The sequence below is a fragment of the Aptenodytes patagonicus genome, chromosome 2 (genome assembly GCF_965638725.1).
Source record: "Aptenodytes patagonicus chromosome 2, bAptPat1.pri.cur, whole genome shotgun sequence".
In the NCBI taxonomy this organism is placed as follows: domain Eukaryota; kingdom Metazoa; phylum Chordata; class Aves; order Sphenisciformes; family Spheniscidae; genus Aptenodytes; species Aptenodytes patagonicus.
Genome location: NC_134950.1, coordinates 99,544,540 through 99,558,543, shown reverse-complemented (window position 1 = coordinate 99,558,543; position 14,004 = coordinate 99,544,540). Strand labels below are relative to the sequence as shown.

The 14,004-nt window shown below is 48.7% G+C and overlaps 1 protein-coding gene across 2 annotated transcripts in view; it reads right to left on the bottom strand.

Annotated features, from left to right (window-relative positions):
* The window catches only part of HIVEP1 (HIVEP zinc finger 1), a 122,227-nt gene extending 109,699 nt beyond the window's left edge, over positions 1-12,528 (bottom strand). For both annotated transcript variants that reach the window (XM_076330541.1, XM_076330543.1), the window contains exons 1-2: positions 12,445-12,528; positions 8,195-8,341 (exon numbers count right to left, since the gene is read on the bottom strand). In XM_076330541.1, coding sequence (XP_076186656.1) covers positions 8,195-8,234 — 40 coding nt within the window. In that variant the 5' untranslated portion in view covers positions 8,235-8,341; positions 12,445-12,528. The remainder of the gene's footprint in view (positions 1-8,194; positions 8,342-12,444) is intronic.
* Positions 12,529-14,004: the final 1,476 nt, after the last annotated feature.

The following is a 14,004-nucleotide window of genomic DNA, read 5'->3' as shown; positions in this document are numbered from 1 at the left end:
ATTTAAGATGTAGATGACCATAAACCTGTGAGGAGGCTCCCTTAACCAAGCTTCTCAAGCCTATCCAGGATTTTGCTATTTACATGTTAATTTGTAATGGTTACATATTAGAAGTGGCTATTGGGTTTTTTGTTTGTTTTTTAAGCAAGTTCACACACACACTAAAACAGTTACCTTACATACTTTACATATACACTCACAGCAAACCAAGATCTATTCTGAGATGCAAGGATTTAAAAAAACAAACCAACAAACAAACAAGAAGTCATATTCTTCTAAATGCTCATAAGAAAGCTGGACTCTTACAAAATGTAATTGTTCCTGGGCTCAAAAGACTGGACTCAGTTTCATCCCAGAGCCAGCTGCCTGCTTTAATAGAAATGTTTGAAAGAACAACTGCTGAAATCTTACTTTTTCTCTCTTCACAGCTACAATTTTTTTCATGACCTTCCTAACACACTGGAGTTCATGCTTCAGCAAATGCCAAATTCTGTAGCATTTCTTACTCCACGCTCAATTAGCAATAAAGAAGATACAGGATCTAAAGGTGAGACAGAATTACAGGTCTGCACTGTTTCCACTTCACTGTATTCTGAAAGAAATCTAACTGGCTTATACATAGCTTTCAAGTCCCAGTTCGTTGCTGCTTTTTTTGTTTCTGTATGAATTAAATTTTTTTTAACCTTACCCTTCACCAATTTCTTCCAGCTCGAGCCTGATTCTAACTGCAATTATAATGACTTTATATTCCATAAAAAATACAATTTGTTGTTTTCTAGTATCAAGAGAACAGAACTAAGCTCCTTCCTCCGTTCTTTTTCTTTTTTATCAACATTCTTGCAGGTATTTCTTTGCAATCCTGTTAGCTGGAATACCATTCTTTTATCCCTCTTCCTCATGTTATTTTAACTCCCTCTGAAAGCACCTATTTTTGCCACTGTCTGTATCCAGCAGACTCTCTTTGCATTATCCCCATTTTCTTTTCCTAATATTTAGCATGCATATGCAGAAATCTATAAATACACATTCAAAGCTGACAGTGCCAGCTACAATCAAGTTTGGTTTTCTGGACCTCTTTTTAATTGCTTAAATCTTAGCCAAATTTTGTTCATTCCGAATGAAAGTTCTACGCCAAACTTTAGAGGGAGTGTTTTACTTTATTTTTAGTTAAGGTGTCAACTGAGACCAGTTCAGTTTCCTGCTGGTTTACCAGTACACTAAAATTCTTAAAGTCATCCATTAAGAACCTCCATCGCTTCCCCGTTTTGAAATTTGTCAATAGAAGGGGGGTTCTGGAGGGAAAAGCAAAGAAACCAGAAATAAGGAACACACCTTTTGTTATCCTTATCAAAATCTGTACCTGTCTTTGGACAATGAAAGAAGCTCAAAAAGCCTGCTGCTTACACATGGCAAGTAGAGATTTCCAACATAGGTTCACAATAAGTTCAAGCAAGAGGCTCAAGACAACCCTGCCTCTGTGCCGTCCCTCCCAGGCTGCCACCGCCACCTGCTCCAGCAGCAGCAGGGTCTACAGCATCAGGGAACCAACCGCCCCAGCACAAAAATTAACCCCCGCCTCTGATGCTAGCATAACTCACTCTGGGTGCCACTACTTCTTCCACTGCGAGGCCAGCGAACACATGAGCGAGGAGGGCAACACAATGTGGCGAACAAGCATCTGAGGTGGGGGAAGGCAGGACCACTTCACTTCCTCCTCCTCCAGCGGCAACGGCTTAAACAGGTCTCAAAACCAACTGGGAAACGATGACATTAAAGATGTTCCTCTCTAGAGACTTTTCCTGCAGTGACTATTCCCTCCTGGCTGCAGGGGCTTTCTCAGCAACAGCTCGAAACTCTGCAACGTGATGATGAACACTCACCGATGGGAGCGATTTCCTTCTCCACTCTCCAGTGCCTGGTCCACGCGGGGTACGTCAGCACGCTGCACGCAGCAAAAGCCTGCGGTGCAGCTTGAGGTCCCAACACGTCAATGACTCATATGAGAAGCGCTGTGGTTCAATACGGTGGAATTTCTTGGGTTTTTAGTTTGGTATTTTAAAAGCTAGGAGGTAACCTTTAAGAATACCTTTTAAATGTTAAGATTGTGCAGCGAAGCAGCAAGAAGTTGGAGAATGCCAAAAGTAAGGGTGTTTACGCAAACTAAGTCAGTGTGCAAAATGGGCTGTGCTCACTGCTCGGCTCTGTTTACTACCAGTTTCTTCATCATCTTTTCCGTTATTTAGCCACCGAGTGCCTGCTTCACAACACTAACAACTTTATCTTCTGAGCTCTTAGAAGCTGATGTGGTACTGGTATCTCCAATTTACAGGCAGAAAACAGAGGCAGAGAGAGATTGAAAGATTTGCCAAAAGTGCTGGCTAATCTTGGATCTTCAACTTAAGTCACCTAGACCTTGATTTTTTTCTTTTTTTTTTTTTTAAAGGTACTTAGCACTTTTGCAGTGTTTTGCATCCAAACTGTAGCCATAGTGGACCGACTGCAGCTGCAAAAACTCAGAATCTGTGCCTGGGCATCTCAGCTCGGGCAAAATGCAGCACATGCAATTAGTGGCTGCCTGCAAAGGGTTGGTGTAACAGAATCACTCAGCCCCACGCAAGAAACTCAGTGGTAGATGCAGCAGTTAAACGTAGTTGTCTCAAGGCAACACTGAACAGTGTTATCCACCCTACTCCTCTTTCCTCTCTTGCAGTCCACTCTCAACAGGCTTTTGTCCATCACCTGTGGCCACCGACATAAGCCCCAACCACCCTGTGTGATGAACAGGACTAGACCCTACTGAAAACACATGACTAAATTTAGGGACGTGGAACAACGAGACAGGAACAGGACAGGTGATGGGAAAGGGTGGCAAATTACGGCTTTAAATCCAGCCCTTCTTACACTGCAGAGTATTTTAGATTGTTTTTCACGTGTAAATATAGACATTATTCACATTACAATAAAATTTAAGGGCTGCAGCCAAGACGACCTCTAATGTGCAAGGTGTTGGACCATACACACCATAAGAAACAGCCTAAAGATCTTATACTCTAAGCAAGTAAAACAAAAACAAACGAAAAAAGAGGAACATTGTCATTCCACATCCCAGATGAGAAATATGAAGCACAGAGAGAGCACTTCTATGGTCTACAAGAGATCTGGTCTATTCATTGCATTACAGGTGGATCTGCCGGTACTCCAGCTGATGATACATCAACAGAGCCATGCTTTCTCTCTACCTTCATGAGGGAGGTTTTGGGTCCAAGTTTGGTTTGTAGAAGAAATTATACGAAACAATCTGATATACAGAAACAAGCATTGCTGCCAAATCAAGGGATACTTCTATAACAAAGTCACCAAGTCAAAACTCTGACTTCTCATTCCACCTGTGTCTTGCACACGCCCCAGAAATTTAAGCATCACCTTTACAGATGTCCACAGTTAAGCCACAGAGCGCAGACCACTAGCACTTCCGATGTACCAATACTGCACCAACAGCCCCTCAGAAATATGCTGAAGTGAGCATTATTTTTGTCTCAGAAACAATTCCAAGACCTAAAAGGCAAATGTTGTGCTTGCACATTTCTTTTGAACCAAGCAAGCACAAGCTACAGAAGTGAGCCTTGAGAAATCTCAGCAGTTTTTTTAAGTTATTTGATGCAAATCATGAACTAAAGCACAGCACACCAATCGATTCCCAAGTTTTATAGACTACACGACCAAACACTAATAAGAAATATCAACCTGTCAGCTTTCAGTGTAGACAGGCCTATTTCAGTACTGAAAGCACATTACAATTTTAAACCAACTCAAAGAGCCTTTGCTAAATCACACTTAAGACATAGCAGACGCCTAGATCTTTTGGACATCGTAAGGCCCAGAATGTATCCAGCTTTCCAGCAAACTTAAGCACGCTTTTCAGATTACTGCAAAGCTATCAAGCTATTGAGCAAAGCTATTCATATTATACTTGCATTTCCTTATCAAATGCCAAGTGTTAAAAGATTTGGAGACAGCTGTTGAACTTGATGGGCCTGTCCGCCATTTGTTTCAAACAGAAAGATTTGATTGAGAAGGAAAAACAGAAGCAGCACCAACTTGCCTTCTTAAAAATAACAGAAAGCTTATCTAGAAAGAGACAAAGTTCAAAATATTTCTGTTACAGTTTTGTATTGGTGAATCAGAGCACTGTGCTGAACACTGTACACATAATTAAGTTTTCGTTTTAAATTCTGCAACTGGGTAATTCTAAGTAAACAAAAACATGAGTTGTTTTTCCTTCTATATCCTCACAACCATCTGACAACAAACCAAGCCCACTCAGCCCTGCTAAAAGCATGATTCTCTAATGTAACTGTACTTCTGGGAATACATTACAGCTTCTATGAAATGTTTTGTTACACCTGTGTATCAATTGGCCATGTAAATGTAGGGTGCAACCGCATGCAAAGCAGTCTTTTCATTAGTTTTTAGTGAGCTAAAACTTCATACAACAAATAAAGTCAATTAAGAAAAAATGACCTCTGGATGTCTGAATAAGATATTTTCCTCTTTTGCAGCAGACATTTTCTGGAGGGGGGGTGATGGTGCTTTTGATTAGCAACACGATACGCCTCTTAAATATTTAAGAGAGTAAGACAACATCAGGAACACCTGCTTATAAACTTGGTTCCAGTCACATAGCTGACAGGTAACCCATGCCAGACTTCTCCTAGGCATGCCTTTGGCCTTTGCCTTTGAAACTATTAAGCATTTTCCAGAACTCGCACGCATCCAATCCATATCCTTTAGAGACCTGCAAAACTAATTTATCTCAAATTTTAGCCACTCAGCCCTATCGCTGGGGATGACCACGACTGTTAAGTTAGTCAGGAGACTAACTCTGACACTGCGCACAACTCCACTTACCAAAGCAGTCCACTGGTGATGGTAACATTTTTCGCGTAAGGATGTATTTGCAGTGAGAAGCAGGGAGGGCTGATGTGACAAAACAACATAACGAAACGAGCGCAGCACAGCAGATGCCTTATTGGTACCCTTCAGATACAACATGCTCATTCAGCCACAGTCGGGCATTAAAACCACGTCACTAACACGTAGTCACAAAAACAAATGGCCAACCGATTTAATATTTTTTTTTATTTGCAAAATAATGCTTCCCATAACCTGTCCTCTTGATACAGTTTTTTTTTTTCCTGCTGTAAAATCAGGTTAGTATAGCAGTATATTGACTCATCTATAAACAGACAGTGAAAGCCAAGAAGGGGGAGAGGGGAGAGGACCTCGCTACACAAAAAAAACACACAAAAAATAAATTTGATCTTCACTGGTCCTGATACTTCAGGGCCACTGCTAATCTGCCAAAGGCTGTCACCTCTCTCAGAAGTATACACAATGAGTAAAATCAAGCCATGTCACAAAAAGAAGAGCCTTAAGGTTTCCTGCCAAAATCTTAAACTTAGCTCTCTATATTAAACAACGCTACTTCATTTTCCCCAGACAATAAGACTGCTTACAGTAAACACAGGCAATATTAAAACCTTCAAAACTTACTCCTATGCTGCAGCAAACCTCAAATTAACTAATGGAAGTGTGTGTGGGGATGTTTATGGTGGGGGTTTTTTCTGTGTGTTTTTTTGGGGGGGAGGGAGAGAGGGATTGTGTTGGGGTTTTTTTTAGGGGAAAATACTTCAGGTTCTTGGACTTGGTCATTTATTCTCCAGGCTGCCTTGGACTGCAAGTGCAACCCAAGTAACTCATCCGATGCACAACAGGATAGAGAGTGTCAAGGGCTGTTCAACAGTGATCTCTCAAAAAAGTTAAACATTGATGGGCTCTGGACAAGTCCAGTTAAAGCTGTTGGCGATTTGATTGCTATGGGGCAACGAAAGGAGTTGGGATAAGGGAGGGAGAAGTGAGGTAAGGGCACGGAGTGTTCTTTGTACATGGTACAAAAGGTGACAATCAGGTTCAGACAACTTAAAAATACCTTTCAACCTAAAAATACAGGTTACTTAATCTTACATCTTTTGTCTTCCAAAAGTTATAAAACATAAGAGTTCGCCGAGTTTCACCTTCGACCACAGACATTTGTTCTTTTTGCAGATTTAGTTATCATTGGTACTAATTACCATGGATTAAACCACAGTGTTAAAAACCACATTTTTTAAAGTTTTAATGATTAAGAGTGTCAACTTAAGATGGGTCTAACTTTGCATACATAAAAATAAGCTGTCAGAAAACAGACCTGTGAAATCTTTCAGCCTCCTCAAGTTCCAGCAAAAACTGAGGGTTCAAGCAAATATCTTCTGCAATGTTCTCAGAGACCAATAAAACGACTAAAGAAACTGAAATCCAGTTTTCCTCATTATCTAGACTAAAAATGGAAATAGGGCATAACTAATGAGAAGTAAACTGATTTTTCAAATCACTTCAGCTCTAATAACCCATGATAGTAGCAATATATGCTCACAGTATGTTGAAGTTTGCAGCACCTGTGTAGTTTTAACAATCACGTAACCGTTCCAACATCATTTCAAATTATGGGCTCACTGTATACCTCTATTTCCCTTCTCAACATTTAACCCAATTCATTCAAGAACTCCCCTAGTTGTGGAAAAATAGGAACTGATGAAAACTGCTATTACAGGGGGCGATAAAAGCTAAATGACTGGGGAAATTACGCAAGGCAAAAAAAACCCCAATTAATTTCTTACACAATTAAGAGTTTAATTAGATTATTTATTTTAAATGCATTTACTTAAGTGAATAGAAAGCTTTACAATAGACTTAACTCCTCTTAAGTTTCAAGCAATACAAGAGTAGATATCAGACAGAGTACTAAAATTAGATCACTCACATTTGATCGGAAAACATAAGCTCAGCTATGTCAGCAACTTGGTAAGCAGCAATATTAAAAATCGGGCTCTAATTTATTGCTTCACGTTCAGTAAGAAGGGGAAATGGCATCACCTAAGTGTGAAATTCCTGATCTGTGATGGAGGTTTATCCATCACACCGAACAATGCTGCTCACCACTTCCTGAATAAAGACACTGCAAAAATGTCTTCTCCAGCAGAGATTGTTAGTGGTAACAGTGATACAGTCCGCAAACGCGAGGTCTCAGATACAGCTGTATACACTAGCACTTGAGAGCCTCTCAACTGTAAACTAACTGAAACACATGCGGATGTTTGTTGGGTTTCGGCATAAAAAGTTAAAACCGGAATCAAATGCTGTTCCTACCCCTAGAACTTTATGTTGATATTTGTGGTTTTGTAATTGCTTTTATTCTCTGAAGGGATGCTTCCACACTGCAACTGTAAAATTCACACTAAAAAAAGCTGATGACAGCTACACGTGAGGGTGCAGGTGGAAGCATGTTCTCCCGAAAGCTGCATACGAGGGCAGCTCGTACTGCGTGTTCTCCCTCAACACACACATCTGCTCGTCAACTGACCTGTATTTTTCCTCTCATTGAATTCCTCCAGGGCCACTTCTACCAAGACAGTAAAAAATAACCACAGGATCAGATTCCTCACATTCATCTGCCAGTCCTGGGCTCAGTTAAGTGCACTGGGATTTTGTTCACGGAAATGTCTGGACATACAAGCTTTCCAGTTTGTGGAGCAGGTCGCTTGCCTGCTTGCTCCTTTCCATAGCCAACGAGCTACCATTCAGCTGTGCGAAGGCAGGACAGTGAGGAGACCAAGGTCAAACCCGAGGTAGCGTGGGTGACAGAGATGATAAATAGTGGGGAGGCATGCATGGGAGGAGAGCTTGATCCCCTGAAAAGCAAGCCAAATTGATTGCTAGTAAGAAAAACAACTACCGGCTGTCAGATCTCATGCTGCTTGTACGTTACACGCGTTTCCCACCTCCCTGTACATTTCAACTGTAAATTCTCTGGTAAGGAAACTATGTCTTCCTTTGCATTTTCAAAGTTCATGCTGGTTATTGCTGTAAGCTGGAGGATATCAAGAATGCTGTCAAGCACGCAGACTGCAGGAATAAGAACAGATTCCACTTATTTCTCTCAAAATTAGAGCTACCTCGCGGATGACTCCTAAAACTTGCTTGTAAACTATTTTTGGATCAAAACAGACTTCTTAAATACATATTCCTTTAACCTCGTAATTGAAACGGCAACTGAGTTTCCCCAAGATCTTTTCTTTCTCAGCTGAGAGCTACATACCTCTCAGATTTCTGGGATGTATCTGCTTTGTCCGAGGCATTTTCCTCCAATCTCATACACCACTTTCTCCTCTCAGAAATGGAAAGTACAGCAAGCAAAGAGATGGCAGCTCCATAAACTTGTCAAAGGGGTCAGTTAATCCGTGTGCTAAAAAAAGAGAGAGAAAAGTTATGAGATGGATGCATTAATAAGGAAAACAAAGATACCTATCCGCTCCCTTTCATCCTCAAACAGCTATGGAAATTAGCAATGAGCAAGAAATATTTCTGTACCTATCCTTTTACAGAGTGAAATGTTCCAATATCTTAAGAAAACTACATGAGGGTGAAACTCCTTTTGGGATTACTCAGGAAGCAAGAGAAAACTAAGACACTTTTCCACATTTGTCAGCTGTTTTCTAGCCAGAAAACGTCTTCCAACAACTCGTGTCCCATGCAAATAAATCCAGAAAACTAAACAAAATTTGACATCAGGCTTTAAGATACAGATCTTCATCTCCGGGTGGGGGGAGAGCAGAATGGAGGGCAAACACACACCGCATCAGCAATAATCCGCCCTGTTTATAACATCAGTCACCTCCGATTTCCATACACAGAGCGTGAAAGTCCGGAAGAACTCCCCATAGGATATTTCTGCTGAAATATCGATGTGCAACGGAGAATCACACCGGCTCTTGACCCACCTGCAAACCGTTGCACAGCAAGTTTTGTGCCCTGGTGTGGTCCTATGTGGCTGCAGCAGCCCCTGCATTTACAGGAGGCTGCAGCCAGCAAAGCCCCGGTACGGATAAACCCCACGGACCAGGGAATTCTTTTAATAGCCAAACACACAGATTTGCTGCTGAAATGGCACAAACCTACATCTGCATCCCCAAAACTGCATCGTTTTCAAGACTAACAAAACTTTATCTTACTTTTCAAATATTCTTACAACTTACTTCCAGTTTAAGGAGCATTTTGCTTAGTTTCTCAAATCCTACAGGATATGAAACCTCCCACGGAACTACGGCAAACCACTTACGTACAAGAACTTAAAACAGAAAATGACTGGTGTAATTCCACTCTTCCACCTAAACGAAATAAAACGTTAACAACTTTTCGCCTTTTTTTTAAATAGTAATACTACCTCAGGTTAACAGGTTATTTTTTTTTTTTTAGTTAACACTAAAAAGAAGGAAGAAATCTTAAAGATCTATATAAACTTCAGAATTGGCCCCTAATATGGACAAGTTGATTAAGGATAGCTACTCAAAGGACGAAGTATGTAGAATTTTTAGCATTTGTTGTATTAATTTACGGGGTTTGGGGCTTTTTTTAAGACAACCATGTTTTTGTAAAAATGGAATTCAAACCCACTTAAAACAGACTACTTGCAACCACCCCTTCAGTCTACAGACTGTTGAGGAATATAATCATTAATTTTTAATGTTTCTTTTGTCTGTTGCTGCATAAAAGGACCCAAACAGGAGAAGAAACTGACTGCAACTGACACAAAGGAAGGCTGGAAAATATTATTCTGACTAATGGTTCTTCACTAGGGTATTACTGCACGTTAAAGGAAAAACAAGGAAAAATCCAAAACAGAGCACACAGCCTGTCAAGTTGTTCGCTCCTGCCACTTTATCTGCAAGGATAACAGAAAGATTCAGAAATGAAATAAAACCTTATGCTAACAGGTCCATTTTCCTGGTCTCGGACACAAACTGGAAACGTAGAGAAGTGGCCAGACTGCTTGAAGCAGCAAGCTCCCCCGAACCCCAGTCCCCCTTTACTCTGGGTGCTGGGCTGAGGTTTTTAAGGATTATAATAAACACCGTCACTTCTTTATGCAAGTTATTTGAAGCAGGAGTTTGAAATCCCCCAGGTATCCGTAAATCATAAGCACCTCCCGATGCTCCCCTGCAGCACAAATGACATCTTATTTACGGTTTAAAACCACCAATTTCCCCCGCTCGCCAGCAGGACTCATTCTTTCGGGGGAAGAGATGGCCGTGCGAAAGCCACGGCGGAAACACCGCGCAGGACCCACGCGAAAAGTCATTCCCTCCTCAATTTGAACAAGAAAGGGAGAGGGAGAAACGGGCCTTTGCAAACGCAGCGGTCACATCCCCCCCCCCCCCCCCCAAAAAAATGCAGATTAGGAAGCGGGGCGGGGAGGCAGCCGGCCCCGGGGCCCCGAGAGCCGTCGGTATGTGCGAGCAGGGTTGCAAAGGGAAGGGGAAGGGAGAGAGGAAAAAAAAACATGAATGAATAAAGAGGGAGGAGCCTGGGAAAACCCCTCTGCAACGCCGCACCGAACAAAGCGCTGCACACATGCCGGGGGGGGGGGGGGGCGGCCGCAGCCCGGCACCCGGCGGGGACGGCGGCGGGGCCAGGGGGCGGGAGGAGCCGGGCCGGGGCTCCGCTGCACCCACCCCCCCCAACCCCGGCTGCAAAGCCGGGGGGGGGGGAGCACACAGACAAACCCGCCTGGGGATAGGGGTGCAACCGGCACCCCCCGGGAGAACGCGGGCGGGCGGACACGCGCAGGCGGGCGCAGCCGGGGCGCGGAGTCCCCGCGCGTCCCGGAGGGGCCGCGGCGGCCCGGCGGTGGACGGGGGGACCGGGGCCTGCGGTCCTCGCCGTCCCCGCCCGCTCCCCCCCCCCGCCGCCGGTGGAGGACACATTGTGTTGTGGCTGCCGCAGCTCGCGCAGAGTGGGGCGCCGGCCGCGGCGGGGGGGCGACAGGGACCGCCCGTCCCGCCCCGCACCCCCCCCTCCCCACGGCGCCTCCCGAGCCCCCCTCCCGCCTCCCCGCGGGGCCCGCTGCAAACCTGGCGGAGGGGCCGGCGCGGCGGCGGCTGATGGCGGCGGCGGGGAACGCGCGACCCCTGCGCGGCGGCGGCGGCGGTGGGGGGGGGGGGGGGGGGAAGAGCGATGGGGGGGCCGGGAGCCTCCTTCACTTGACAACCTCAAACACAAACATGACCCAGCGCCGCCGCCGCGCCCGGGCGCGCGCACACGCGCACACACACACACACACACACACGGCCCGGCACCGACACCCACCCCTCCTCCATGCACCGTCCCCCCCGGGCCGGCCAAGGCGCCGCCCCCCGGCACGGCACGGCCCCGCTCCGCAGCCCCCCGCCGCCGTGCCGGCCGGCCCCCGGCCGCGCCCGCCCCCCCGCGGCAGACCCCTCCTCCGAGCGCCCCCCCCCCCATGTCCCACACGGGAGCAGACCAACCCCGGAACCCCCCCGCGGCCCCTGCCCCCGGCTGTGGGGCGACGAAGGGGGGGGACACACAAAGCGGGGGGACGGCAGGGGGGGGGGGAGGGAGCCTCCCCTGACAGGCGGGAGGGGCGGGGCGGGCCCGGCGGGGGAGGGCCGGCAGGCACGGGCGGGCTCGGCGCATCCGCCGGGCTCCCCTCGGGGAGAGACGCGCTCCCCCGCCCCGCCCCGCCCCGCCCCTCCCCCCGGCGCCCCGGTCACTGGCGGGGGGAGGGGCGCGAGGCGGTGGCGCGGGCCGCGGGGGGGGGGGGCGGGGGGTGTTTTACCTTCTCTCACTTTCTATTGCAGGAAGCGGGGCCGGGGCAGTGACGTCACCGGGTCTCCCGGCCCCGCCCCCTTCCCCGGCCCCGGCGGGCGGGGGTGGGGGAGGGGTCGGGGGAGGGGTCACCGAGGGGGTTTCCTCGCGGCCCGGTGGGGGAGGGACGGCGGCGGAGCGCGAGGCACAACAGACGCGCCGCGGGCCGGCTTCCCCGCCGCCGCCTCACGGGCGGGACCCCGCGGCGGCCGCCGCCGCCGGGCCTGACGCCGCCCCCGCCCTGGCTGGCGTCCCGGGCCGCCCCCCGCCCCGCAGGCTGGGGCCGTGCGGCGCCTCGGGGGTGGGGGGGACCCTCTCGCCGCCGCCTAACGGCCGGCGCGGCCGGGGGATCTCCTTAGGGGGTCCCGCGCGGCGGCCGCGCCCGGCACGAAGCAGCGCCTCCCCCCAGGGCAAAAGTTACCGCCGCCCCCCCGCCGCTCGGGGCGCTGCGCCGGTGCGCGTCGCGCTCCCCCCTGCCGCGGCCCGGCCCCCGGGGCACCGGCACGGCCGGCCGGACGCGCGCGCGCGCACACACACACACACACACACACACACACACAGACAGACGCAGAGGGCCGGGGCTGACGCAGAGATCCCGGAGGTTCCTCCCCGCCGCCCGCCCGGCCGGGCTTCCCCGCGCCCCCGCCGCCCGCCCGGCCCGCCGCCGCCGCCGGGGAAACTCACCGCCGCGCCGCGCATCCTGCCGCGGCTAACTTTTCATCCCGGGCGGCAGCCGGCGGCAGCGAGCCCCTCCGCCGCTGGAAGTGGGCGGGGGAGGAAATACGAGGAGGAGGCGCGTCGTGCTCTCCGCCGCGGCGCCCCTTTTTTGGCCCGGGCCGCGGGTTTTGCCGGTGGGGGCTGTGCCGCGGCGGCTGGGTTGCTGCATCAGCTGTGCGCGTGCAGCCCGCGCGCGTGTGTGCACAGCCCGCGTCGTGCATGCGTGTGTGCTCCGAGCGGGGTCACCCTGCCCGGCCGAGGGCTGTGTCGTGTCCCGTCCCCTGCCGCCCCCCCCCCCCCCCCCCCCGCAGCCGCGGGGCTGGGAGGCACGGCCGCCGCCGGGAAAACGCCGTGCCTCCCCCCAAAAGGCGAGGTGGAGGGCGGGGGGCCTTGGGCTGGGCTTTTGGCGCTGCGGAGAGGTCCTTTGTATTTTATTTTTATCCGGGCTGCCTGACAAAGAGGTGTTGGCAACTTTCCATTACCGCTCGGGTTTTCCATCAGGTTTTGCGTTTGGAGCCAGCACGTGATGTCTTTAGCAAATAAACCCAATTAAATATTTCTTGCATCACCTCACTGTTCTTCCTCCTCCCGTGCCTGCGCTCCCCTGGCACCCCTTGTGCTCAGCTGTAAGCGCTTTGGCCGCGCTACATCCTTCTCCTGTAAGACCAGGGCCTGCCTTAAGAGAACGTGACCACCGTTGCCAGAGCCTTCGAGTTTTTCATAGGGCCTTCTTTCAAACTGCATTTAATCATGCAGGGTTTTCGGAAGACAGATGAGTCCTTTCATCCCCATTTCACAGGGGAGAAACCAAGGCAGGAAGATGCAGAGTAGCTCATGGCAGAGCCGCGTACAGACACGAGACCACTGTCACCAGGCTGTTTTTCCTCTTGAGTTCACTTAAATTATACCTTGAAAACACTTACGGCTTACAATGGTGGCACATTCTCTGCTGTGGGTAAGCTGTCCTGCCTCCTGCCCGGAAGCAACAGAAGTATTCACTACACAGAAGGCAGAAGTTTGTGGACAACCTGCCTTCACTCCGCCTGGCTAGTCTGCAACCTGGCGGTTAGGGCGAGAGGTGGTATTCATCACAGAATTAGAGATTTATGGAAAAATCAGAACCTCGAAGAGTATCTTCAAGGAGAAACGTTGTATTCTACTACTTCTCCAGTTAGACAAGAAAGTGATGGGGTTTTTTTACTTACAGACTGTGCTTGTCTTCCCCCTCTGGTTTTTAGACTTAGGTCTCTGACTTACTGAAGAACAGAATTGCCATTAGCCTGAACACATCAATATGAATGTGATCCTGCAGGTGCCATGAGCTTAAATTAGTGTACCAAGTGTGACCGGTCACAAACCTGAGATCAAGTGACCTCTGAAACTAGCTCTGGACCTCTACTTGTTCCGTTCAGCTGTCTCTCAGAGTCTGTCCCGCTGGCCTTTGCGATACACGGCATCTGGCTCCTTCCTCTTCTATTCGTTGTCTGGAAGTTTCAGGTTGTTGTCACCAGAGTCGTCAGGGAGGAA